The sequence below is a fragment of the Eurytemora carolleeae genome, unplaced genomic scaffold (assembly GCF_000591075.1).
Source record: "Eurytemora carolleeae unplaced genomic scaffold, Eaff_2.0 scaffold324, whole genome shotgun sequence".
Taxonomy (NCBI): Eukaryota; Metazoa; Arthropoda; class Copepoda; order Calanoida; family Temoridae; genus Eurytemora; species Eurytemora carolleeae.
In genome coordinates this window covers 81624-107459 of record NW_019396266.1, presented here as the reverse complement: position 1 = coordinate 107459, position 25836 = coordinate 81624, and the positions used below count along the sequence as shown (strand labels likewise).

The following is a 25836-nucleotide window of genomic DNA, read 5'->3' as shown; positions in this document are numbered from 1 at the left end:
AAAAGTAAAAGCAAAGAGTGTCCAAAAAAATGTCTATTTTTTAAGCTCGTCAAATACACGATGATAATTTCAAGTGATCCTTCATTTAAAAAGGGGTATGCTCGATTCCCAATGATAACGTGTATACCTTTATCTGATTGATGATTTGAAAATTATGAGTGTTTTCCTGTCTTGTATCTTGCAAAAAATAAATATGATACATCATTTTCTTGGAAATGTCATGCTGAATTCAGATTCGAAAACCATTTTTCAAGACACACACTTGAGTTTAAAGTCTAATGCTAAAAACTTTCATTTACAAATTTTAAAAATCGTTAAACATTATAATATTATAACATCTTTATATTACATAATGCATATTCTTCAACACATTCTCTAAAAAGGTTAACAATACAACAGAAACATACAGGATGAGTAAAAATATGTAATTATCACGGAAAAAATCTTTCAATGCTTTCATTTAGAATCAGCATTATTTTAATAAACTGTAACGTTAGAAACATTAAGGCTTGAACATTTTAACGCAACGTATAGAGTATTTTTTCAAATCTTTCTTAGAAACGAAACGAATAAACAGTTTGAATTGTCAGTTGTAAAAAAGTGTTACAAAAAAGTTTTCACAATAACGTTTCGATAAATCGTAACGTAAGAAAAGGTGCATTAGTAAAATTTCTAAACGTAATTAAAAGAGTTTATATTGGAAAAGTTAAGATAAAACGTAACGTTAACAAAAAATATTCTTTGCATTGAAATGCATTGTAACGTACAGAACTATGCCCCAATGACGTTTTATTAAAGCAAAACGTTTGTCATCTTTAAGATCTTGAACCAAGTGAAAGTGTAACGTAAGGTCTCTGAAAATATTTACCTTGCCTGAAAGTGAAACGTTAAAAAATTGTGGTTATATTACATAAGCTTTAACGCAACGTTGGGAAAGATTTTTAAAACATCAAATGCAAAAGCGTAACGGAGCTTACTGTTTTTTTCAATAACATTTTACTAAACATTAACGTTGTATAAGGTATTCAAGTGCAGAAAAGTCATTACGTAACGTTACTCTATACCATAAAATTTCATAATGTGCAACGTAAAGTTTCAAACGTTAATACTTTTGATGAACTCTATATCGTAACGAAAGCTATAAAATCTAGAAAAATCAAAACGTTGACATCTCTAATACGCGTACTATGTCAAAACCATGAGCAGCTTGGAGGTGGAAGGTATAACAATTTTTTTAAATCCGGATTTTTAAATCAAAATTAAAGGGCTAGAATTATGGTGCCTTGCTCTCTATTTTTGCACTCATAATTTTTCCAGGGGGGGCCGGGCGTCCCCCAAAGTTTCCAGGGAGGGGTTAACGTCCCCTCCAAGTTTCCAGGGGGGGCGTCCCCCTCATAAGCCGCCTCTGGTGCTACTGTATCTTCTTGCATGCTAGTAGGTTGGATGTGTAGTATAGCGGATTTGGCGTAGGTCAGAAGTGGAGTATAGCGGACTTGCGTAGGTCGAAAAATACACCACCATCCTTGTATAATAGTAAAGTAAAGGGCAGGTAGAACTGTAGTGTACACTATCTATTCTCGATCTATCTATCTATCATCATCATCATCACAGCAAAGTGTACTCAGTGTACACTGTCATTTCTCTCTGAGTTTATGTTTTTCAATTTCCGGAAATTCCGAATTTGTGAAGGGTCGTTTCGGTAAATTTATCCCTTTCGTTTTATTAAAGCGAATGTTTAAAAATATTACTATATAGTGAAAAAAAAATTTGAAATATATAAAGACCTTTTTCTAGATAATCTCATTCTTCTCTGTCAATCTGGTTCTGATATAAATTACAAATATTTTTGTCCTACATTCGTTATTTTACAGACGAATGTTGGAAAACGACATTAGTTGAAAATGGATTTAAATCCGTCAGGTTTGGAACAGACAGGCATCAAGAGGAGCAGAGATACACTCAAAGCGCAGCTTCAGGGAAATGGACATTTTTGTACCTATACAAAATATTTTACCTTTGAACAAATATCATTGCTAACATTTCTGAATTCAAAGCTTTCATGATGTTGAATGCCTTTTCTCTAAACTAATTTTTACCCTTTAAATTTTACTGGCCGACAATTAGGTTTCGGGATTTTTTGCTTCAATATTCGAAATTAGTTTCTCAATTATTTGCGATTATTTGTCAGCTGACTAAATTGTCGTCCTTCATGTTTCTTCGAAAGTGTAAATTTGTGTCCATTTAGAGTATAAGAGCTTTGTGTAAAGAGAAACGGATATTAAAGCATGTTCTTCTCTCCATCCTGAATGTTAAATATGGTTTAGAGGAAAACATATTCTATATTCAACAAATCCCCCCGGTTCACGTGACTGATGGCGTAAATATTAAAGATATATTGCTGAGTTCTACTAATGATCAAATAGTATCTATAAATACAGTTTGTCAGCTGGGTTCAGCCTGGTTAAACGAAGATGTAGATTTGAATATCAGCTTCCTGGAGACTCAAGAGGCAGGGTTATTATTTTTTTAAATTATAAAAGTTTTTTTGGCAAGGGTAGATTTTTTATGAATGGGGGAATAGACATAATTCGTTATTGAAATTTTTTTCCATCCTTTTTGGTTCTTTTTACCTTAAAACATATGCTTTTCAACTTTTGTTTTACTGAATGGGTTTACAATTAAAAGATAACCCTGATTAGGAGGAACATGGTCCTGAAGTATCCGGTCCTGTAAATCCTGTAGATATTACAGCTGAATGTGAGGATATCAAGGTTGAGATTGATGATTACTCCGGGATTTTGGACGAGGAGAAACCAGTTTTTAATTGTTTACTTGATAATCAGCAGGAAGCAGGTAACACGTGTTCTAAGCAATTATTTGATTTAAGATCGGAGAAACGAGAAAGAAAATACTATTTTGAAGAAAACGGAATAGTTTTGGGGTAAAAATGATCAGAATAAGATAAAAAAAATGTTGGTGGATAAATATGGCAGAGTTTGTACAATATTCATGAAAAATAATTTCAACTGACATAAGGTTATTGGAAAACGCATGCATGTTGTTTTCTTCAAATTCATTTAAAGTATTCCTTTAAAGATAAAATCTGGATCGTTTTTATTGATATCTTCATTTTTCCACTTAAAACGTGAATTTCTTCGACTACAGTTTTTGTTCAACAATCGACATCAATTCAAAGAAAAAGAGTTTGAAGGGAAACTGTTGACAATTAAAATATTTAGCTATTTATAAATTGAAAGGTGAAATTTATTAAACTATATTCAGGTTCAGGTTTGATCGAAAATGGCTCCTTTGATATGAAAGATATTTCATTGAAGGATAAATATAAATGTGATGAATGCGATTATATGGCTACCTTACCCTGCTACTTGAAGAGACACAAACAGTACAAACACGAGGAGAAACAGTTCTATTGTGATGTATGTGATTATGTTGGGGCATCAAATGCCACCCTGAAAAAGCACAAACAAAGTAAACACGCAAACGTTCGGCATTCTTGTGAAGATTGTGAATTTGCAACAAGTGACCTGTCTAGTTTAAGAAAGCACGTGAAGAGAAAACATTCTGGTATATCCTATCCGTGTGATCAATGCGACCATGTATCCAGCAGTAAATTCTTTCTTCTAAAACACACAGAGGTTAAGCATGCTGGTTCAAGTCCTATCAATCCTCCTATAAATACTATAGATAAAGGTATTTTTCAATAAATACATACCCATCTTTTGTTATAGAAACCTAAAGAGTAGATTAATTTGTACATCTTGAATTTTTTTGGTTTTACCTCTGGTTCTGTGATTATTGTTTTAAATATTCAACACTTCTTTATTTAAGAAAAATGTTCTGCGAAAATAATTGAATTTTATTCACGTCTGATTTATTTTTAAGAGACTCGACATACTTTTCATTGACTTGACTTTGAAGAGGTGCCCGATTCACAACCTTTGGAACTTTTATCTGAGCATCACAGAGGAGGATATCACCGTTTTTTTTTATTTAGAAAAGTGTCTACTTTATAAAATTTCCCTCCCTGTTTCTGCTGCGTAAATACACGGATATTGTCATTATTCGTGTTTAAACGAAGGTTTTAAGGGTACTGTAAAGGAAAAACGACAGTATTATTGTCACGTGTCTCCGACTGTATCACGTGACCAGTATACTGCACGCTATTGGTGGGAGTTTTGGTCACGTGATAAGGACGTAATAATTATATTATAAATTATATCTATTAAAAAGGAAATATTATTAAATTTAAATAATATTATGCGCAAACCTAAGTTACTTAGGCTCCTCTGAGATATCGTCGTTTTCAGATTGTTTGCGTATTTGTTGAATATGATCTGTTTAAATCTACGATTTTTATACAAAATTTATATATATAAATTTTCGCATAAAGGGGATGGTGGAGTTGGCACATTTGATGTAGGGGGGGGGGGGGGCNNNAAAAATTGGAAGATTTGAACCAAAAATGAAGGCGGGGCCCCCCCCCCCTACATCAAATGTGCCAACTCCACCATCCCCTTTGACACAGTTTTATATCAATTTCTCGCGACAGGAACATCAGATAGAACTCTGATAGGTCTCGATCAACTCCTAAAATGCTTAGGTTTCAGCCTATACCCCTTTTCATTTTTCCTTCACAGTCCCTTTAAGGGTACTATTGTAAATCGGGCATGGCCGATTTTAATTGAAGAGTCACTTGAAATTATGTCGAGGATTGACTTGTATAAATTATCCAGAGGCCTGTGTTTGTCTAGTTCTGAGATGTTGAGACTTTAATTGATGCTATATCGTTTGCACTAATGTCCGATTGAACTAACGTACTTTTGCACTAAAGTCAGCTGATCAGTAACACCCGGCCCCCTAGCCCGTCCTAGCCGCGGCGCTCGGCCCCCTAGCCTGTCCTAGCCGCAGCGCTGGGCCTATGAATTTGTCTTAACCTAACCTTACATTATAATAAAACGTTAGTCCGAATGAACGTTAGAGCGAATGTACGTTAGTCCGATCAATGATTAGTGCAAACGATACGACACCCTTTAATCTTTTGGCAGAAATTTGAAAATTGAAATGCTTAGAAGATAATTTTTGCTCCATGTTTGGCAAAAACAATTTTTTTAAAGCGCTTGGAAAACTCGCTGATTTTTCGGACTTTGGTAGTAAGTTTTAGAATTTCAGAATAGACAACGCTTACACAAGGGAAGAAAGACAAGCCTCAACAATTTCTCGTCCGAGCCACATTCTCCACTTCTCCACATTTTCTTGTGCAAGCCATCTCAAAATGCTCGTCCTTATTTCCAATTCAAGATAAAACTATTTTCAACAAAAGAGGATAACAACAAATAAAATTGAAGTTCTATTAACTCTAAATAGTTCGCGGCATTCTTAACAACTAATATTTGAAAATGTAAACTTTTTATAAGGATTAAGGACTCAATAGATTTAATTTAATGCAAATCATTTTTTTTTGATTTATCAAAATTTTCACTTTTCATTTATGCACTAGCGTGGCCAGATTTGTAAAAGAATAGTTTTATTTGCTAAGATTCGACACAATTAAAAATGATATAGGGAGGACTTGGATTCCGGGGTGGCTCGGACCAGTAAATGACTGACTGTGGGCGTACTCTAAATGAATAGACTCTTGGCCTACTCTAAATGAGTAGACTGTGGGTCTACTCTAAATGAGTAAGACTGTTGGTCTAGTTAAATGAGTAGACTGTGGGCCTACTCTAAATGAGTAGACTGTGGGCCTACTCTATTTGAGTAGACTTTGGGCCTACTCTAAATGAGTAGACTGTGGGCCTACTCTAAATGAGTAGAATGTGGGCCTACTCTAAATGAGTAGACTGTGGGCCTACTCTAAATGAGTAAGACTGTGGGCCTACTCTAAATGAGTAGACTGTGGGCCTTCTCTAAATGAGTAGACTGTGGGCCTACTCTAAATGAGTAGACTGCGGGCCTACTCAAAATGAGCAGACTGCGGGCCTACTCTAAATGAGTAGACTGCGGGCCTACTCGGACGAGAAATTGTTGTTGTTTCCTTCCTTTCCTTAAATGTAATATATTCAAAATTAAATAAATTCATGTTTTAGATAAAAAATTGTTTTCATGGCTTTATAGTTTATATTTAGGAGTTGAGTATTCCTGTGAGGAGTGTGAATATGTTACAACTAAATCTGAGAATTTAAAGCAACACAAATTACACATGCACGAGGAAAAGAACTTCATGTGTGATCTATGTGATTACGCAGCGTCGACTAAAACGGTGCTGAAGTTTCACAGAGAAAGCAAACACGAGGGGATTCGGCATCCTTGTAACAAATGTGATTTCTCCGGCGTTGATAAGTCTAGTTTGAGAAGACACATGAAAAGAAAGCATGAGGTTGTGTCCTACTCTTGTAGGGAGTGTGGGTTCTCTTCTTCAACCCGAGGTCTGATGCAGGCACACAAGAAACTTCTTCATGAAGATGGTCAGATTAGTTCTCAACTCAATGGGGCGGAGTTAGGTAAAACATATTATTCTTTAATTTTATTCAACTAGTTTTCCTCCGACTTTAACTTTCTTGTACGTTTTCTGAAAAATGTATTTTTTTCATGTTCATTAGATAAAATATGACTAAATACAGAAACTTCACGTCAAAAAAGAACAAAAAACTGATAAAATGTCAAAGAAACGAATGCAAAAGAAACGAAAAAAAAAGATAAAATACCATTTTCCATAAAACATCAAGAAAATTTGATAAAAATTTACGAAAAATCTTTTATATTATTCTGTAGTATATGCATTAAGTCTGCCTTACTTTACTATCAGATGAAAAACAAGTAACTTCTTATGCAGATTGATTATATTATCTACTGTAAATCCTACTATACCAAATCATTGGTCCTTGGAGTAATCCCAAACTAAACTAAAAACTTTTACAAATATATTATTCAGGAAATTTGGAACCAGAGAAAGAGTCGTATCTGTGCCACCAATGTGACTTCACAACAGCTCTCCTCTCTGCCTTAAAAGAACACATTTTCAAAATTCATGAGAATTCTCGTTTTAAATGTGATCTCTGTGACTATGAAGCAAGCAGTAAATTCTACTTGAAATTCCATAGACTAAGTAAACACGAAGGGGTGAAATACAAATGTGACGAGTGTGATTACGAAACTGGATATATCTACTCTATTAAGAGCCACAAGGAAAGAAAACATGGGAGCAATAAGTATTACTGTGATAGATGTGAATATTTTTCTACGACTATGGAAGATTTAAAAAAGCATATTAAGAACAAACACGAAGGTGCAAAGTATCCTTGTAAAGAATGTGACTATGTTGGGAATCAGGCCAGTAACCTGAGCAGTCACTACAGGAGCGTCCATAAAGGAGTTCGGTTTTCTTGTGAGCAATGTGAATATATTACACCATGTAGTTCAACTTTAAAGCGACACATAGAAGAGAAACATATGGGAATTAGGCATCCCTGTGAGTTCTGTGACAATTCATTTACAAATTCTAGAAATTTGATTCGTCATATAAAAAGTAAACACAAAAAGCCTCAATAAGTTTCAAGAATTTGTTAATGTTTTTAGTTTAGTGTGTCATATTCATTATTCATATTATATGCACTACACAGTATAGAGGTGTATATATTTTCTTGATAAATCGGCATTTACCTTTCCGTAACATTCGTATATTTAACAGGAAAGAAAGAGGTATTTTTTCTACAGCACTGCTCTGTAACCTCAACAATCTCTCCTATAATAATTTCATCGCAAAGTTCTTTTTTCTTCCCTGAAAGCTTAAGTATCGAAAGGGGAGGGAGGGAATTCTGGTAAATATATACTTCTGTAGAAGTAAACATTTGTTGTTGACAAATTATGTAAAATATATAGTCATTTCAGATAAAATGGAGTTTGCAGATCAGAGTGATGGTTTGAATCAAATTGATGAGCTTGTTTCAAATACTTATCCCAAATTTGTAGCCAATCCTCGTGATCATAGATTAACCACTGATCTAGCTGATTTCAGATCAATAGCTAATTCCACTGAATCCAGATTAATTGATAATCCTGTAAATCTCAGATTAAATGCAGATGCATCTGATTTCAGATCAAATTCTGATCCAGGTGATCCCAGATTAAACATTGATCTGTCTGATCCAAGATTACCCAATGATCCTGCTGATCTCAGATTAATTGCTGATCCCAGAATAAACTCGAACCCAGCTGATCTCAGATTAACTTCTTATCCAGATCATTCCAGATTAATCAATGACCCAACCGATTTAAGAGTTACTACTGATACGGTTAGTTCCAGACCAACCGCACATCTAGCTTATCCCAGATTAAATACTGCTCAATCTGATTTTAGATCAACTCTTCGCTCGGCTGATCATAGATTGATCGCTGGGCTAGATGTACCTACTCCCAGATTAATTTCTCATCCATCAGATCCAAGATCTAACACTGGTCAAGCTGTTTCCAGATTAACTTCTGATCAAGCTGATTCTATATTGGTTAGGGAATCAGCTGATACTAGATTAACGAGTAACTCAGCTGAGACCAGATTAGCGAGTGATTCAGCTGATACCATATTAACAAGTTATTCAGCTGATCCCAGATTAACCGGTGATTCAGCTGATACTAGATTAACAAGTATCTCAGCTGATTCTAGATTAACGACCGATTCAGCTGATACCAGATTAACGAGTGAGGAAGTTGATCTCCGTTTGTTGGCTGTTCAAGTTGATCCCAAATTTACTGGTGACCCTCATCCTAGATTAACCACTGATCCCGCTGATATGGAATCAGATCAAATTTTATCTAAAACCCAGGAATATATAATTACATGTAACGTTTACTTAATAATATTATGGCAAAAATTATATTCTCTTATTTTAACAATAAAAAAGTTTTTAAAATTTCTAATTATATTATTGGTTAGGAAACCTTGCTTCCTGCGAATGATGCGAAGGCTGTATTGAATCGAATCCTGGTGTATGTACTGAATATAAAGAGTGAACTAGAGGAATATATTCATCATATTCATCAACTAGAACCTTACAACACAGCGGATATCAAAGAGGTTCTGCTAGCTGCTACTATTCAACATATTGAATCCATGAACTCTGTATGTCAGCTGTGTGCAACCTTGTTAAGAGAAGGTGTGGACCTAGACCCATGTTCGGAGGATACTAAAGCTCATGTTGAGGATATAAAGCTGGATCTTGATGATATAACATCAAAGATGAACATATCACAGAATGCATTTGACAGGAAGCAAGCTATTTTTGGAAGTTCTGTTAAGGAAGAGGAAGGTGATGAAGATGATGACGATGACGACGACGATGATGAAGATGACGATCAAGGTAATCTATTTAAAGGAACTGTCAGCCAAATTTAAGTTCCCCTTTATTTTTAAGAGGGACCTCGTCTTAATGAAATTTGCCGTATAAATAATTTGTTTCTCTGATATAAAGCAAGCAAGAAAATGACTAGGACTTTTCTACTTAAAAATGTCCATCTTTACCCTTCGCTTTTCATATAAAGATTCAAAGAGCAACTTGTTAAATACATTCCAAATCTTTATCCTTAGCTTTGCGTCGAAATTTCGAAATCATTTCCTTTATTTACCACACTGCTGAAAATGGACCATCAGTTTTCAGGTCTAAACACTTGAACTTTTTTTCGGAATGATATTTTAATATGTAGTTTACTGAGTCATGAATCATGATCTCAATGTTCAATTGGTAAAAAATCAAAGCCCCAAGTGAATGGTTTGACTGTCGTAGTAATGACTAAGAAGTATTCTGAGCAAAATCAGTAATAATCACATTAAAAAAAACTTTTGACAGTAAGGCAGTTCACTTAGGGATTTGATTTTTTTTACTACAATATGTCTTATTGTCTTTTGACTGTTAATGAAAAGTTACAAAATTTGGGGATTCTACCATTAATGGTTCAAAAAATATCGCTAAAAAAACATAAGAAGCAGATCAAAGTCTTGAAAAATAAATTACAATTTTATACCTGTTACCGCACTTTATTTCTGAGATTTCTTTAAATAGGATTTGCATATCAATATATTCCAAAAAATAAGTTTAGGTGTTTTGACTTGAAACCGGATGGTCTACATTCAGCAGTGTGTTACATCCTGGGGGGGGGGGGGGGGGGTTACAACTCTTCATGAATTGTGATGTACAATGTTGTAAATTTTAAGTATTAGTTTTTCTATTATTTATCAAAAGAGATGTGTAGCTCTAATCAGTAAATAGTTATTGACACCTTATATTGACTGAAGCAAGGTGTCGAAATTCCAGAATAAGTTTGAAAGGGTGTCACTAATTCCAAATCCTGAATATATGCTTGTATTTCAGGAGACGAATATCCCGGTAAGAGATTTGCTGAAACTTCAAGTGACGCAGAATATTTCAAACAGAAAAGGCACTCGAGCTCTGATGAAAAAATATTCCCATGTGATATGTGCGACTTTACAACTAATGCAAAATATACTTTGAGAAATCACAAAGAAAGCCACCATGAAGGAAAGCGGTACTACTGCGATAAATGTGATTTCTTTGCGTTGTATAAAACCAGTCTAAATAGACATATCAAAAATAGGCATGAGAACGTGCCTTATCCATGCACCAAATGTAACTTTTCGGCGTTGAACTCTGTGAGATTGAGAAAGCACATAAGAAACCATCATGGGCCAGGAAATAAGAAAGAAATCCAAGATGGTAAGATGCAAATCATATTAAAAAGTTTATTATTAAACTAACTGCCATTTTTATTTATTTTATTTTGATTGCATATCCATTATTGTCAAAACGACTGAACCGATTTGATTCAAATTGTTGTTGCAACTCGCATTCATTCTTTGATGATTTTAAATGAAGACGACGTTTGAGAATAATGAACTTATTTACGTTTTCCCCATGATAAAATTTAAATTCTTGTGTCATTTCATAATGCTCAACTAAACTAGCATTGTGGAGAAACGATTTAAACTTGAAGGGGGGAAAAGTATCGCCGTGGGGAAGAACTGTTGCACTACAATACGGTCATGAACCGGTTCAACCGTTTTCACGTTTATTCGATACAGACAAGTCAAATTCATGTATAGACTAAGCTTTCTAGTAACAACCTTTTTTCTTATAGCTTTTACTGCTCTTTAAGTTGCAAAATTTTCATTGTACTGCAATTATCAAAATGCTTTGCCCATCTTTTTGTTTAAATCGGTGAACTTTTGAAAATCGTAAAGTCATTGGATACAAACAGACAAGCCAAAAACATATATTTAGATGGTGTCTTCTTAAATATTTCATTTTCCTATAATCAGAAACTATGTCGGTGCTCTGTGCTCTAAATTTTTCTACTTAAAAATTTTCTCAGAACAAATTAAATCCAAATTCAGAGAGTAGTAAAAAGCGTCAAGAATTTAATAATTTCAGGAGAAGAGAATTTAAAGGAGAAAAGCGAATTAACAGGAGATCCAGCTGGCCCCGGAGACAATGAAGAGGAGATCAAACCACCATCTCTGGAAGAAATTATTTTTTCATGTGATATGTGCGAGTTTACAACAAATGCTAGATATACTCTTAGAAACCACAAGGAAAGTCACCATGAAGGAAGACGATTCTTCTGTGAGAGATGTGATTTCTCGGCTCTGTATAAAACCAGCCTGAATAGACATGTAAGAAGAAGGCATCTAAGCGTACCCTTTCCATGTACAAAGTGTGAGTTTTCTACTACTACGGGGATCCGATTGAGAAAGCACATGAAAAGCCATCATGCTCCGAAGAAGCCTGGGAGAAAAAAAGATGACCAAGGTAACATTTTCAATAGAGAATCATTTTATATTTGAGTTAAGAATTTATAATATAAAACGTAAACAAAATTTAATTATTGTTTAGATAGCAATGGCGACACACCGTGTGAAAATGAACCTTCATTATTTCTCTGTGATCAATGCGATTTCAAATCAACGGTCCGCTCAGAGCTCAGAACACATCTTCGGAAGAATCACGAAAAAGCCATGCTGAAATGTGATCTGTGTGAATATGAAGCAAGAACTGCCTATCAAATAAGAGTGCACAGAGAGAGCAAGCACCAAGGAATTACTCATAAATGTGATGAATGCGACTACGTCACGGGAAATATTTACTCGATAAAAGGTCACAAGGAAAGGAGGCATAACACCAACAGATACTATTGTCACAAGTGTGAATATAGTTCCAAACATATGGAAGATTTGAAAAGACACATTAAAAACAAACACGAAGGGAAGACGTATCCCTGTAAGGAATGTGATTATGTTGCAAACCAAGCCCCAGCATTAAGTAAACACTACAGCAAGGTTCACAGCGGAGACAGTTTCTCATGCGATCAGTGTGTGTTTATGACGTCATACCATGCGTCACTAAAGCGTCACATTGAAGATGTGCATTGGGGAATTCGTTATCCATGTAAGATGTGTGAAACTACATTTTCCAATGTACGGAGTATGCGACGTCACTTTAAAAGTAGACATACTTAGAGTTTTATAGTTACTTCCAAACTTTTTTTTTTAGTAGCTGGGCACGCTTTTTTTAATATGGTTTGGTTTACTCCGTATGTTTTTGTTTAATGATGTGAGTTATATTTTATATTGTTTTTAAATGATCATTATCGAAAATATTTATAAAAATTGTACCTACAGAACAAGGGTGTATATTTTTCAGACCTGGGCTGGGGGAGTGATTTTTAAAGATTAGGAGAATAATTAAAATGAAAATGTACATGAGGCAAGTTTTTTCATTATTTTGATATTTATTTACCCCCAATTTTTTTTATTCAATTTAGCGAATAAAACCTTAGAAAAAACATACAAAAATATGGAGGAGATTTTTGAAAAAATATGCACACCTGCCAAAGAACTTTAAGGTCATTGAAGATTTTTTTGTTTATTTTTGTTAGAAATATAGATCCTAGCCCTGGTACTGAGTTAGATAATTTACAATTATAATTAAATTAAAAACTGTTATTGCTATTAATACATAAATTATTTCATTGTTATTGTATATATATTTGTATTTTGTTGATATTTAACCTTATTAACCCTTTCCTGAAGTGAGATAAAAAATTCATATTGTTAAAATTAAGACCCACATTTGTGAACAAATGTGTATAAAATAGATAAGTTATTGCATTCTTAAGTAATTTATAACGGCACTTTGTTGAAAACAAATATCCTTCTCCTTATGTTTAAAAAATCTAATATTAAACGTTAAAAAAAAATTAAAAAATTTCCTTTTGTTATGTTTTGAACAAAAGTATTATGGAAGCAAAAAAAATGGTTTGAGCTGGGAAAGTCGTTGCTTAATTTCCATTTTTGTTGGGATACCCTGTAAAATATTAGGTCTGTTGTTTTATTTCCCACATCTTCAGGCATGCAATATATTGCATAATAAAGTTTTTAAAATATACTGCAGTTATTAACCTATTTTGCATTGCAAGTTAAAGAACACAGGGTTCAAGGGGGCGTTGCTTTATTCTTCTTGTTAATTTAATCTCCGACTATTTTGTTTGTTCATTTTCTAACAGTAGTTTTGCTAGTTGAGTTTTAAAATTTATCAGAACATACTCTTAAAGTTTAAGATGAACATATATGATTCACATCAGTAACCTGTTAACCTGTAGCAATATTTGATTCATGATGTGGATAATTTTTAGCTTGGCAAGTATACTATTCTGACAATATCCACCTTTGTTCTCTGAAACAGAAATGCGCATGTCCCTACATGGTCATCACTATTTCACAGTTAAGAACAAGCAATTGTGGGAGTGACCCTCTTCCCGGTTTTCGGATAAATTACATAAGTAAACATTAAAAAAGAAAATATCCTACTTTTAAAAGTTCGTGCTCTAGTTTTTTTTTGTGAATTCGTGAACTAAATTTCAGGTATCCAATAATCTAAATTAGATGATCCGGGGTTTACAGTTATTACAGTTTTTACAGTTATCAGCAAAATAAAAATTTTTAAGATATATAAAAGTTAAATCGATTTTCTAAAACAAAATATATCCTTTATCTTTGAAAAAAAAAGTTTTCTGTTGAAACTTTCACAGATGTTTAATTTTAATTACTCGAATACAAGGTGTTTTATTATTCTAATGCGATACAAAAATTAGCAATACAGATCACAATTATGCCAATAGATTAAAAAAAATAAGTTTAGATTACGTAGCGTTTAACAAAATAGTTAAATTAAAGACAAATGAAATACCGAGATGTGGTATTACAATTCATAGAAATTTCAAAAAAACAAGAGCAGGTTAAAAAATGTCGGATTAAAAATTATGAGACCAAAACCAGCAATGTTTATTATTGCTTGTTGCTCTCGCTCTGCAAACTCTTTGATAATCATAACTGGCAACGGAATAAAAATATACACAAAACATGACAAAAATAGGAGTATTTTTAAACCGACATCCAAGTTTTTATTACATTTTAAATGGAGATTAATACGAGAACTTATCCTTTTTATTTTAGTTTTCTCTTACAAGCTTATTAAGAGATTTTATTTTCAGTCAAATCTGATTTAAAAAATAATCCTGGGACAATATTAATTCTGTTTAATATTACCAACACGCAACAACAATTGTTCAATTAAATTTACAAAATCACATTCCGAAAGTTATTTTAGATTAATCAAAATGGGGCAACGCTAGCAAGTCAATCACAAAGAGATGTCAATTTTTCAAGTTTTTCGAAACATGTCGATGTGGGTACCTGAAGTTGCGCCTCTAACCACTGAATATTGCCCAGTTGAGTTGATTTTTGAAATTTTAAATATTGTTTGAATTTTACCAAAAAAAATAGCAAATTTCAATTTCAAAAGTCTGTTTTTTCCTATAACTTGCTTAATTTTTATGATTTTATTTTATGAATTTGAAAGTGAGAAAAAATAATTTATTTTAAAAAATTTTTGCTATATAAACTTTTAAGACCCATGCTGAAAGTATCTGAACATTTTTATTAAAAACTTGCTAAATGGTCCCATCCTTATTTTTATAGAGAAGTAACAATTAAAATAAAAGGTTTTCTAAGAGAAGATGCTGGAGACCAAGCTTGATTTGAAAATGCTGCATGCAAGATGGTATTCAAATTTAGAAGAAAAGACAAATATGGTTCAAAGTTAGTTATGCACATGTAAAATGTAAATAGTAAATACATATTTGGATATTGTTAAATAAATACCAGGAACTAGGCCTGACCAGGGTCAAGGTATATGAATGTACTTGTATTTATATGTTGCCTGTGTGTGCGTGCATGGAAAATTATGATTGATCACGCTACACCATTCCTCAAAATAAACAAACATTGTAAAAACCTTCAAAGCTTAGCGCTGACATTTTTCCCATGATAATAATTTTTGAAGGCGGCATTAATTTGTGGTTTGCGCGTTTATCCCCTTACCCTCGGCCCCCCAGAAGATCTTTTAAGTAGCCGATATCACGAATACATTCTTCGTAATTACAGGTTAATCGTAGGTTTTGAACTCTCTTCACATCTTTACAACTATCTGGTTGTTCCTATCTCCCTATGCACCAATATATTTGGTTCCCATAGGTCAATGAAGGGGTTACTTTCACCTGAAAAATTAATCTGTCTCTCCATCACTGCCTGTCCGTCTTGTCAGACAGACAGATTTGTTAAGTGTTCTTTCAACGCAGAGATATTTACATAATACTTAAGACTTTTAATTTTAAATGTAGAACATCTTTGCAGACATCGTATTAGCTTAATTGGAGCATATTGTGGGTTCACAATGGAAATTTAGAAAAATTGTCTCCTGTTAAAGAGCAAGTTTTTGCAAGTATATAATGAAATCAACACCCCCCCCCCTATCCCCTGAAAGAATCCTGACTTTTTTTTGAAGTACATGTATTGCTTCTAGATATAAATACATTTTCAATAATTTCTCGCGTGACCCCAGGGAAGGTTTATGGATGATTAAGTTTTCAAAAAGTTGCCTCTAACAAAATTCGATTTTTTGAAAATTTTGTTAGTTTGTTTTACAATGTTCACAAAGAGAACATGTTCACAATTAAAATAGAAGATTGGCGCGATGCGCCCTAAAAACTTTGCTTGTCTGTCCGTTTGTATCCAATAAACGTCAAAACGGCTGAATCGATCGGGCCCGAACTTATTGTGGGATCTCTCTTGACCCCAGGAAAGGTTTATGGATGATCGAATTTTCAAAAATTTGCCTCTAACAAAATTCGATTTTTGAAATTTTAAAAATCCCCGAAATATTTTAATATCCACGATTTTTTGTTTGCTTTACAAATTACAATGTTTACAAAAATTGAAATATAAGATGGACGTGAAGTGCCCTGTAAGCCTAGTATTTTAAATTAGATATTTAAATTAAAGCACATTTAATAAAAGTGCATTTCATTTTAGTTTAAATATTCAATGTGCATGATTTTCACTTTGTTTTGCCCCTTAAGATCCCTAGAAAGACCTTTTTAAACTTAACTAGTTTTCCTACTTTTACTCTTGGTGCATAGTAAGATGGTAACTTTTCTTAAAAACACTTTTTTCTTCCGTTTTCTCCCATTTTCCATACTTTCCTTGAGCTTTAGATGAACATAATCAAACTTGGCATTGTGGAATAATCCCTATTGATATACTTCTTAAAATTGTATTTGCAAGAAGAAATTTTAAAACAATATTAATGATAAATTAACACCATTTCATTTCTTTCCCATCTTCACTCTTTTCTTTTTCTCTTCTCCTTCATTCTATCTCAAATCCCCCCCCCCCCCCCACCCACCTTCCTCATACAAACACGAAAAAGATCCTTTGTCCTTCGCTGTCATTGTTTGTGTGTTTGATGATTCACCAGAATGGAAGTTGAGGTTTGTAAAGTTGTAATAAGTCGAGGGAGGGATGGAGATGCGGCCATCAACCCTAATTATCAATTTTAATTCTGCGGCTCAGAATCTGCAAAATCTGCTCCGAACCCTGTTTCTATGGTAATGATTAATTATCAATTGCCGTTTTTTCTTTACCATCTCAATTTACTCTTTCGATCTGATAATTTATTGATAAACTCTGCAGAGTGTACGCTTTCCATGTGAAATGTAGCAAGATTGATTTCCTGTAGAATGTAACAGAACAAAATTTCTATGTAGAATATATGCAGGATAGATTTACTTGTAGAATGTAGCATGAAAAATTTCCATGTAGAATGTAGCAGAACAGATTTCCCTTTTCTAATTTCTATGTGCATGATCTGAACTCCGTTATGGCTCCTTCCCTTCCTTCTAATTTCTATGTGCATGATCTGAACTCCGTTATGGCTCCTTTCCTTCCTTCTAATTTCCAAGTCCATGATCTGAACTCCGTTATGGCTCCTTCCCTACCTTCTAATTTCCATGTACATCATCTGAACTCCGACATAACTCCTTCTATACCTTTTAATTTCCATGTGCATGATCTGAACTCCGAATGTTTCTGAATGACTGTTTGTTCTGTTTGATCTTTTTCTTCATACTTTCTCTGTTTAGAAGGTTTATAACTCATGGTCTGTTAAACCTCAGCTCTCTTTATCTAATTCTTCTAGACATATAGACAACAGGATGTTTATATAAACACCCATTTTCTAGACATATAGACAATAGGATGTCTTTATAAACACACATTTTCTAGACATATAGACAACAGGGTGTTTATCTAAACACCCATTTTCTAGACATATAGACAACAAGATATGTCTATATAAACACACCTTTTCAAGACATATAGACAATATACCGGATGTCTATGTAAACACGCCTTTATTTAACATATTGACAACAGGATGTTTATAGAAACACACATTTTAATGACATATAGACAACAGGCCGGATGTCTATGTAAACACGCCTTTATTAAACATATTGACACAAGGATGTCTATATAAACACACCTTTTCTAGACATTTAGACAACAGGATGTCTATAGATAGGATGTTTATATATATAAACCATCCTTTTCCGGACATATAGATAACAGGATGTCTATATAAACACACCTTTTATAGACATATAGACAACAGGATGTCTATATAAACTCGCCCCTAGTTGCGCCACTGACATAGATATCTTTCAATCCATCTATCTATGGATAGACAGATATATGGATTGTAAGATACCTATAGATGGATGGAGACACCCAAGTAAATAGATAGATGAAAAGATAGATAATGGGTAGATAGATGGACAATAGGAAGGTAGATAGAGATGGAAAGGTACCTAAGTATGGATAGATAGAGGAAAAGACACCTAGATAGATAGATAGATGATTAGGCATAAGATAGATGGTGGAATGGCCGTAAACCCTTTTTGTTTAAATTACCACTAATAGATTCATTTACAGCCAAACTCTTAAATATTTTACTGGTCACAGAGAGAGAGAAAGATAGAGGAAGAGTACACTAGATCTTATTTTTAAAGCAGAGATATTGAATATGAATTGTATTTGTGTACATGGCAAAACGATAAAAGCAACTTTTAAAAAAAAATTACTAAATAGTATTGTAAAAATTTTTGTAGTAAAAAAGACTAAGACAGCCACACAAATTAAATACTGATGGGCAGGGGCGTCCGCGTATACTTTCTGTTAAAGAATCTGTAAGCAAAACTTCTAATGGTCCTTATTTCAAAAATTGCATCGCTCAATTTACAACGGTACCCTTGAAACCTAAATTCGATCAAAAATATGGAAAACATGTCGTTTTTCTGACTAGAAAAGTGTTTATTTATGTGAATTTCTCCATTGTTTCTTACAAGCAAATCACTTTATTGCAGAGAAACCAAAATTGAAAATGAAGAGTTTAAATAAACAAAAGCATATAGTTCATACTTGATCAGATAATGCTTTTAAGCAGAGTCTCTTGAAGTTAGTCAACTAAACTAACATTTTTTAAAACAAACTATAAGAACATTACTGTGGTTCATAAATCAAAATTAAGGCAAACCTGTTAAGGGGTTCCTGAGTTATGATTGATAGCTACGCTTGTTTCCCTGTGTGGCATTTAAAGCCTGAGTGTGGATCGTGTCCTGGTTGACTATGATGGCGCACGTGTTGAACCTGGTTTGATACAGTTTAGGACAAACTTTTAAGAGTACGACATTTACTATATGGTAAATACTTTTTTTAAAAAGTCAACCAACTCAGCTTAGAATGTTTTAAACCAGGCTTAGAACATTACTACTTTATATTTAGATTTTAGAGAATGGAAATATGTTGAATGTATATCATTGTAATTAGATATGACGTACATAACAAAAAAAAGGTATCATATTAATTTTTTGTAATTGCAAACTAAAAACTCTGGAATGGCGTGATTTGTGTTCACAAATTACACAAACACTTAAATCATTGATTTTATCAATGAACCATTTTCATGAACAAGATTTAGATGATTACAGAAGGTTAAATATAAATAACCTCTATGTCATTGACGTGAACCGGAATGAAAGATGTAGAAATAAAAAGAATGAACGGATAAAAGAGGAATGATGGATAGATAGATAGAGAATTTGTTTGTTTTTGTTCTTGTTCAATATAGACTCCACCCGTAGTTTCAACCCCTGGAGTAAATTTCAAATTTTATACAACTTAGATAAATTAGAAACTAGGCTTCTAAACTTTTAATCCCTTCTTTTTCTTGCAATTTCCGAGGCTCCATGAAGTTAAAACATTTTTTAAAAATCCCATCAAAAATGGTGTGCAACAATTAGTAAGAGAAGTAACCTCAATATTTTCATAATTGGAAAAATATATTAAGTTTTAATTACGTTGTTAGGTTTAAAGGACCAAACATTAAAAGTATCCCGAATTTTAAGAAAAACTTTTCTTCCCTCTATTTTTTATCCGTCTTCAATTCCTTCTTCTAGGACGCCTAGCCTGCTTTGTTGCACTATCATTTCCTACTTTTCTTCTCTTTTACGGAGTTTAGACCAGGTTACCTCTTGTTCCCATCCGAATTGCCTTTAATTTGTTCCCTGCTATATCACCCTCTACTAAGCTGTCGGTGTGTACTGCAGTGATTTGCAGTACTCTGACCTAATAAATAGTATGTTTAAGTGGAGAGTGATATCTCCCCTTCTACTTACAGTCTCCAACACCTCCATTCTTACCAGATTTTTTTTATACATACTGCATTCTAATTTTCATGTGCATGATCTGAACTCCGATATAGCTCTTTCCCTACCTTCTAATTTCTATGTGCATGATCTGAACTCCGTTATGGCTCCTTCCCTTCCTTCTAATTTCTATGTGCATGATCTGAACTCCGATATGGCTCCTTCCCTACCTTCTAATTTCTATGTGCATGATCTGAACTCCGTTATGGCTCCTTCCCTTCCTTCTAATTTCTTGGACATATAGATAACAGGATGTCTATATAAACACACCTTTTATAGACATATAGACAACAGGATGTCTATATAAACAATCCTTTTCTGGACATATAGACAACAGGATGTCTATATAAACAATCCTTTTCTAGGCATATAGACAACAGGATATGTCTATATATATTCATACCTTATTAAAGCGATCTTACAGGAAAAGACCTAAGGTTCATTTCATTTTAGTTTTGATCCACCATCTCTTTAAAACGTAATTTTATTTTCGAAAGGGCCATTGATCAGAAAAACGTTTTTGAAATACCTTGCTACACACTTATAAGTTTATTTTGACACTTTGAGCTGGAAAATAACAATAAGAGAAGTTGAAATTACTTTTTATATGAAATAGTAAAGGTTTATTTAAATAACAGTGCTGCAGAGATATGAATGAGTTGCAAAAAAATTTAATTCAATCTGAACGTTCAAATAATTTTATTAATGGTATTTCATTTAAAAATTGTTATTTGTAATGTTTTACATAGACGCATCAAGCACCTCATTAACAATTAGTTCAAAGCTCAATAGAAGCTGGCATAATTGAAATTGTTATAATATTTCACAAACTAGCGACAAATTTAAAGTATAAAGATAAATGTCTCGTGTTAAAACTATACTTCTGAACAAAAATATTTGCTAGGGATAAAAAATCTAAAAAATGTCTTAAATTTGCAAATTCACTGTTTTTAATTATTTCTTTAGGACCACGGCCATTTATACACTGCAGCGCTCGTTAGAANTGAAGCCTGGTGGGAGGCCCCCCCCCCCATCTAATGAAGAAACTCCCTACAATTAGGTCTGTGCATACTTTAGGATAATTAACCAACGTTTCCAGACCTAACTTCAGATTCTAGAATTCAACCTGTTATCAATTCAAAAATGTTTAAGATACATTTTCGGTATAGACCGAAAATGAAATATGAAGAAATTACATCTTCCTTGTCAGCTAAATTTTAAATTTCAAAAGTTTGATATAATTGACAACAGTACCCTGGAACCTATTGTATGATTAAATACAGAATTAAGCCGCTAATTTTCATCTATACTTGTCTGTCTTTTTGTATCTTTTAACACATTGTAAGCAAACTTTTAATTAATGCCATCAATAATTTACATTATTATCCTCAACAAATTTCAGGAGATTTTGTTAATTTTTATCTTGATTGGAACAAATCGAAGCTTTTTTCTTTTCACTCAAAAGAAACAGAGGACTGAAATAAAGAAGGAGAAAAACATTTGGAACGGTACTGTTGTGAATCGTTGATGCACTGTAAATATTTCGTTGATGATCCCTTTAAGTCTGATGTTTTATCTGTATAACAGTTCCTTCTAGTATTCTGTACGAGTCCCTGGTATCCCTATTATCCAAGATAAACTAACCCTGTCGTTAAACCCATAAAACTAATGGATTTTAATAAAGCTGATGGCCCCCACACACTTTTTGTCCAGATCACCATTTTATTCCCTCCTCGTTTATTTGTTTATGCCAAGCCTTTATAATTAACGAGTTGGAACTCAACACTTCTTTCCAGTATTTACTTTACTGCTTTGTTTATGCTCAATTGGCATTTTTTAATGAAAAAAACACTGTGTTTTAAAAATAAGCATTTTACCTTAAAAATAAATTTTTTTTCTGATGATTTTCCTTGCCTTATGGGACAATTTTTTAGAACAATTTCTTAGCATAACCCTTTTCATAAACCACATTCAAATACCTTTGATATCCCCCCCCCCCTAAAGAAAACCCATATTTTTCCCACACAAAATCCTTTGTTTTTCCTAATAGAGTTTTAAAGCAGCGAAAAAATTTTAATTAGAAAAATTGTAGGGTTTCTACGCAAAAGGCGATATTAAGCGCAAATATTTGCGCTTTTTTTCGTATCAAGTGGAACAGCTTTTGCCCAATATTGCGCATCATTCTGCATCAAAAGCAAAAAGTTTTGCCCGTTATTAAGCAAAATTAAGTGAAAATTTAACAAATCTCATAAAATTGTTGCTGTAAGTACTATCTTCAATTTGTTTAATACGAGCATGATAGATAGATAGATGCAAGGTAATTAGTCAAGGAACGTTAATAGCTGTTGCGTATTCTCTGCGTACATATTGAAACCAGTTCTCTCTGGGCTGTGTTTGTAAACAAGAATTGATGCATGAGTGTTCCTACAGTCTCTTAGGAGGATAAAAGTATTTTGATATTTTGATAATTCACATAATAATTTATTATTTTTTTCTGTGAAAGATGAAGTCTATGACATCTGTGTCTTTTCTTGTTTTACTTTACAGCCCAGAGACAGTACACTTCATTACGAAAAATGCGTACACCTCTGGAATGATTATCTTTTCATTGTAATTCTTTGGATATATGTGTAGTAAATGCCCTACTCCAAAAAATTCTTGTAGATCGTACCAATCCAGCTATAACCTTCTGTATACTCAAGTATCTATCGCACAGATACAACCCAATCTCAAACTCTAGGTTCCTCAATAATACTTCAGTCAATATCAATCCGGATACGACTCTATCTGTATTCTCAGGTATCTGTCTTACATGATACAACTCACTGTAATTCATAGTCTATATCCATCTTTCAAGATGTGACCCAGGTCCCTCTCGTTTGCTACACGAGGAACAATTTCTCTAATACCGTAATCAAGCAGAGTTTTATTCCAACTGACATAAATTTTGAGTTCTGTTTTACAGGTTAAATTAATGAACGTAATTACAAGTTTTGCATAGTTATTTACAAGCATAGTTAGTTTATAGACAATGTACAACATAATATATCTAGGTGTGTTCAGGTCTATCAATATTGGGTTTACTACTATATTTATTACAAATGCATAGATAGATAGATTGATAGACACATATATAAAGGGATAGGATATAAATATCGATAAATAAATAGATAATTGAATAAACAAAGATAGATAGATAGATAGATAGATAGACATATATATAGATAGATAGATAGATGGATAGATGGATAGATAGATATATTATATAGATAGATAGATAGATAGATAGATAGATAGATAGATAGATAGATAAATGCATATGTATAGATAGTGATGAAGCACGACTAGACAGATCGGCTGTAAATGGTTGGATTATATGCAAATAATTTCCAGGATGATTATCAGGGTTGGTATCACTGATACCAACATAATTTCATTCGTTCTGCACATTCGTAAGGCGCGCTGGTTGGGGGTGTGTGCACATTCATCTTGTGCGCTTGTTATCAGGGTTTCTCGCGCCTAGAGATGATTTTGTACAGAAAGCATGTGTCAGAAAATTGCCTATTTCTTGTCAACCCCCCCCCCCATTCGTACCCTACCCTTCCATCATCATCAACCTATCCTTCTATTCTCAACCTACCCTTCAACTTTATCCTTGTCTCCTACTATACTAGATCGGCTTCCAAAGTCAAGCCCAATTGTGACAATGTCATGATCCCGGAAATCAAATGCAATTTTAGAAAATACGCAAAAATGTCTCTTTTCGGCAAAAAATCTGTTGCAATTGGCGCAGTTTTCAGACTAAAAAAATCAGATATGAATATTTGTTGAATACAATTTGGGGATCGCTAAATACAGATTGTAGATTTCTGAATACAGATTGTAGATTGCTGAATACAGATTGTAGATTGCTGAATGCAGATTGTAGATTGCTGATTACAGATTGTAGATTGCTGAATACAGATTGTAGATTGCTTATTACAGATTGTAGATTTGCTGAATACAGATTGTAGATTTCTGAATACAGATTGTAGATTGCTGAATACAGATTGTAGATTGCTGAATGCAGATTGTAGATTGCTGAATACAGATTGTAGATTGCTGAATGCAGATTGTAGATTGCTGAATGCATATTGTAAATTGCTGATTACAGATTGTAGATTGCTGAATACAGATTGTAGATTGCTTATTACAGATTGTAGATTTGCTGAATACAGATTTTAGATTTCTGAATACAGATTGTAGATTGATGAATACAGATTGTAGATTGCTGAATACAGATTGTAGATTGCTGAATGCAGATTGTAGATTGCTGAATACAGATTGTAGATTGCTGAATACAGATTGTAGATTGCTGAATGTAGATTGTAGATTGCTGAATGCAATACAGATTGTAAATTGCTGAATGCAGATTGTAGATTTCTGAATACAGATTGTAGATTGCTGAATGCAGATTGTAGATTGCTCAATGCAGATTGTAGATTGCTGAATACAGATTGTAGATTTCTCAATACATATTGTAGATTGCTGAATGCAGATTGCAGTTTACCCCGTGAAGAAATGGTGAATGTAAGTCTAGAGTTACGATGGACAGTTATAAGGTTGAAACTTAGCCTGAAACTCTAACCTTTCACCCGAGCTTAAATATTTATATTCTTCATCTCACACCCTGTATACTAGTTCATTTGTTCAATAGCTTACTGGTTTACTTGTTCACTAGCTTACTAGTCTACTTGTTCACTAGCTTACTAGTTTACTAGTTTACTTGTTCACTAGTTTACTAGTTTACTTGTTCACTTGTTCACCAGTTTACTAGCTTACCCTTTCACTAGCTTACTAGTTTACTAGTTCACTAGCTTACTAGTTTACTAGTTCACTAGCTTACTAGTTTACTTCTTCACTAGCTTACTAGTTTGCATGATCACTGGCTTACTAGTTCACTTGTTTACTAGCTTACTTATCACTAGGTTACTAGTTTACTTGTTCACTAGCTTACTAGTTTACATGTTCACTAGCTTACTAGTTTACTAGTTTACTTGTTCACTAGCTTACTTACCACTAGGTTACTAGTTCACTTGTTCACTAGCTTGCTAGTTTACTTGTTCACTAGTTTACTAGTTATTTGTTCACTTGTTCACCAGTTTACTAGTTTACCCTTTCACTAGCTTACTAGTTTACTAGTTCACTAGCTTACTAGTTTACTAGTTCACTAGCTTACTAGTTTACTTTACTAGTGTACTAGTGTACTAGTTTACTAGTGTACTAGTGTACTAGTTTACTAGTTTACTAGTGTTCTAGATACTATTTCATTAGTCTACTACATTAAAAGTTTACTAATTTACTGGTCCATTTTAGTTTAATAGTTCACTAAGTTTACCAATACTTTATTAGTAAACTAGACTTCACTAATTAACTAGTACACTCGTTTACTAGTTCATTAGTTAAATATTCAACTGTAGTTCACTAATTAACAACATGTAGTCTAAAATATCACTACTTTAATAATTTAATATTTTGATAGTCCAAATCATCCAAATATTGTCAAAATTTTGTAAGAATTTAATTTTTTCCATACATTTTGCAATCTGAATTTTAAACTTAGAATATTTGAACTGACATAATGTTAGTTTGTAATATCGATAACGACAT

General features: G+C 33.3%; 2 protein-coding genes and 1 long non-coding RNA gene across 4 annotated transcripts; all 3 read left to right on the top strand.

The window, feature by feature from the left end:
* Window positions 1-1852: 1852 nt before the first annotated feature.
* Window positions 1853-7909, top strand: LOC111699697 (zinc finger protein 600). 2 transcript variants are annotated; one of them, XM_023470420.1, is made up of 6 exons: window positions 1853-1976; window positions 2246-2509; window positions 2700-2853; window positions 3289-3711; window positions 6147-6521; window positions 6953-7909. In XM_023470420.1, exons 1-6 carry the CDS (start codon window positions 1902-1904, stop codon window positions 7567-7569), a joined length of 1908 nt encoding a protein of 635 aa, XP_023326188.1. In that variant the 5' UTR covers window positions 1853-1901; the 3' UTR covers window positions 7570-7909. The 2 variants fall into 2 exon arrangements, with proteins under 2 accessions (XP_023326188.1, XP_023326187.1); XM_023470419.1 differs by having other exon boundaries at window positions 3283-3711.
* Window positions 7904-12696, top strand: LOC111699695 (zinc finger and SCAN domain-containing protein 2). The gene is made up of 5 exons (XM_023470418.1): window positions 7904-8840; window positions 8951-9374; window positions 10383-10745; window positions 11460-11837; window positions 11922-12696. The coding sequence occupies exons 1-5, from the start codon at window positions 7914-7916 to the stop codon at window positions 12542-12544; spliced, it is 2715 nt and encodes a 904-aa protein (XP_023326186.1). The 5' UTR covers window positions 7904-7913; the 3' UTR covers window positions 12545-12696.
* A 1385-nt stretch (window positions 12697-14081) lies between these two features.
* On the top strand, window positions 14082-15283 carry LOC111699694 (uncharacterized). Its single transcript, XR_002764797.1, has 2 exons — window positions 14082-14814; window positions 15088-15283. It is a non-coding gene; the product is annotated as an uncharacterized LOC111699694 (long non-coding RNA).
* The last annotated feature ends 10553 nt before the right edge of the window (window positions 15284-25836 follow it).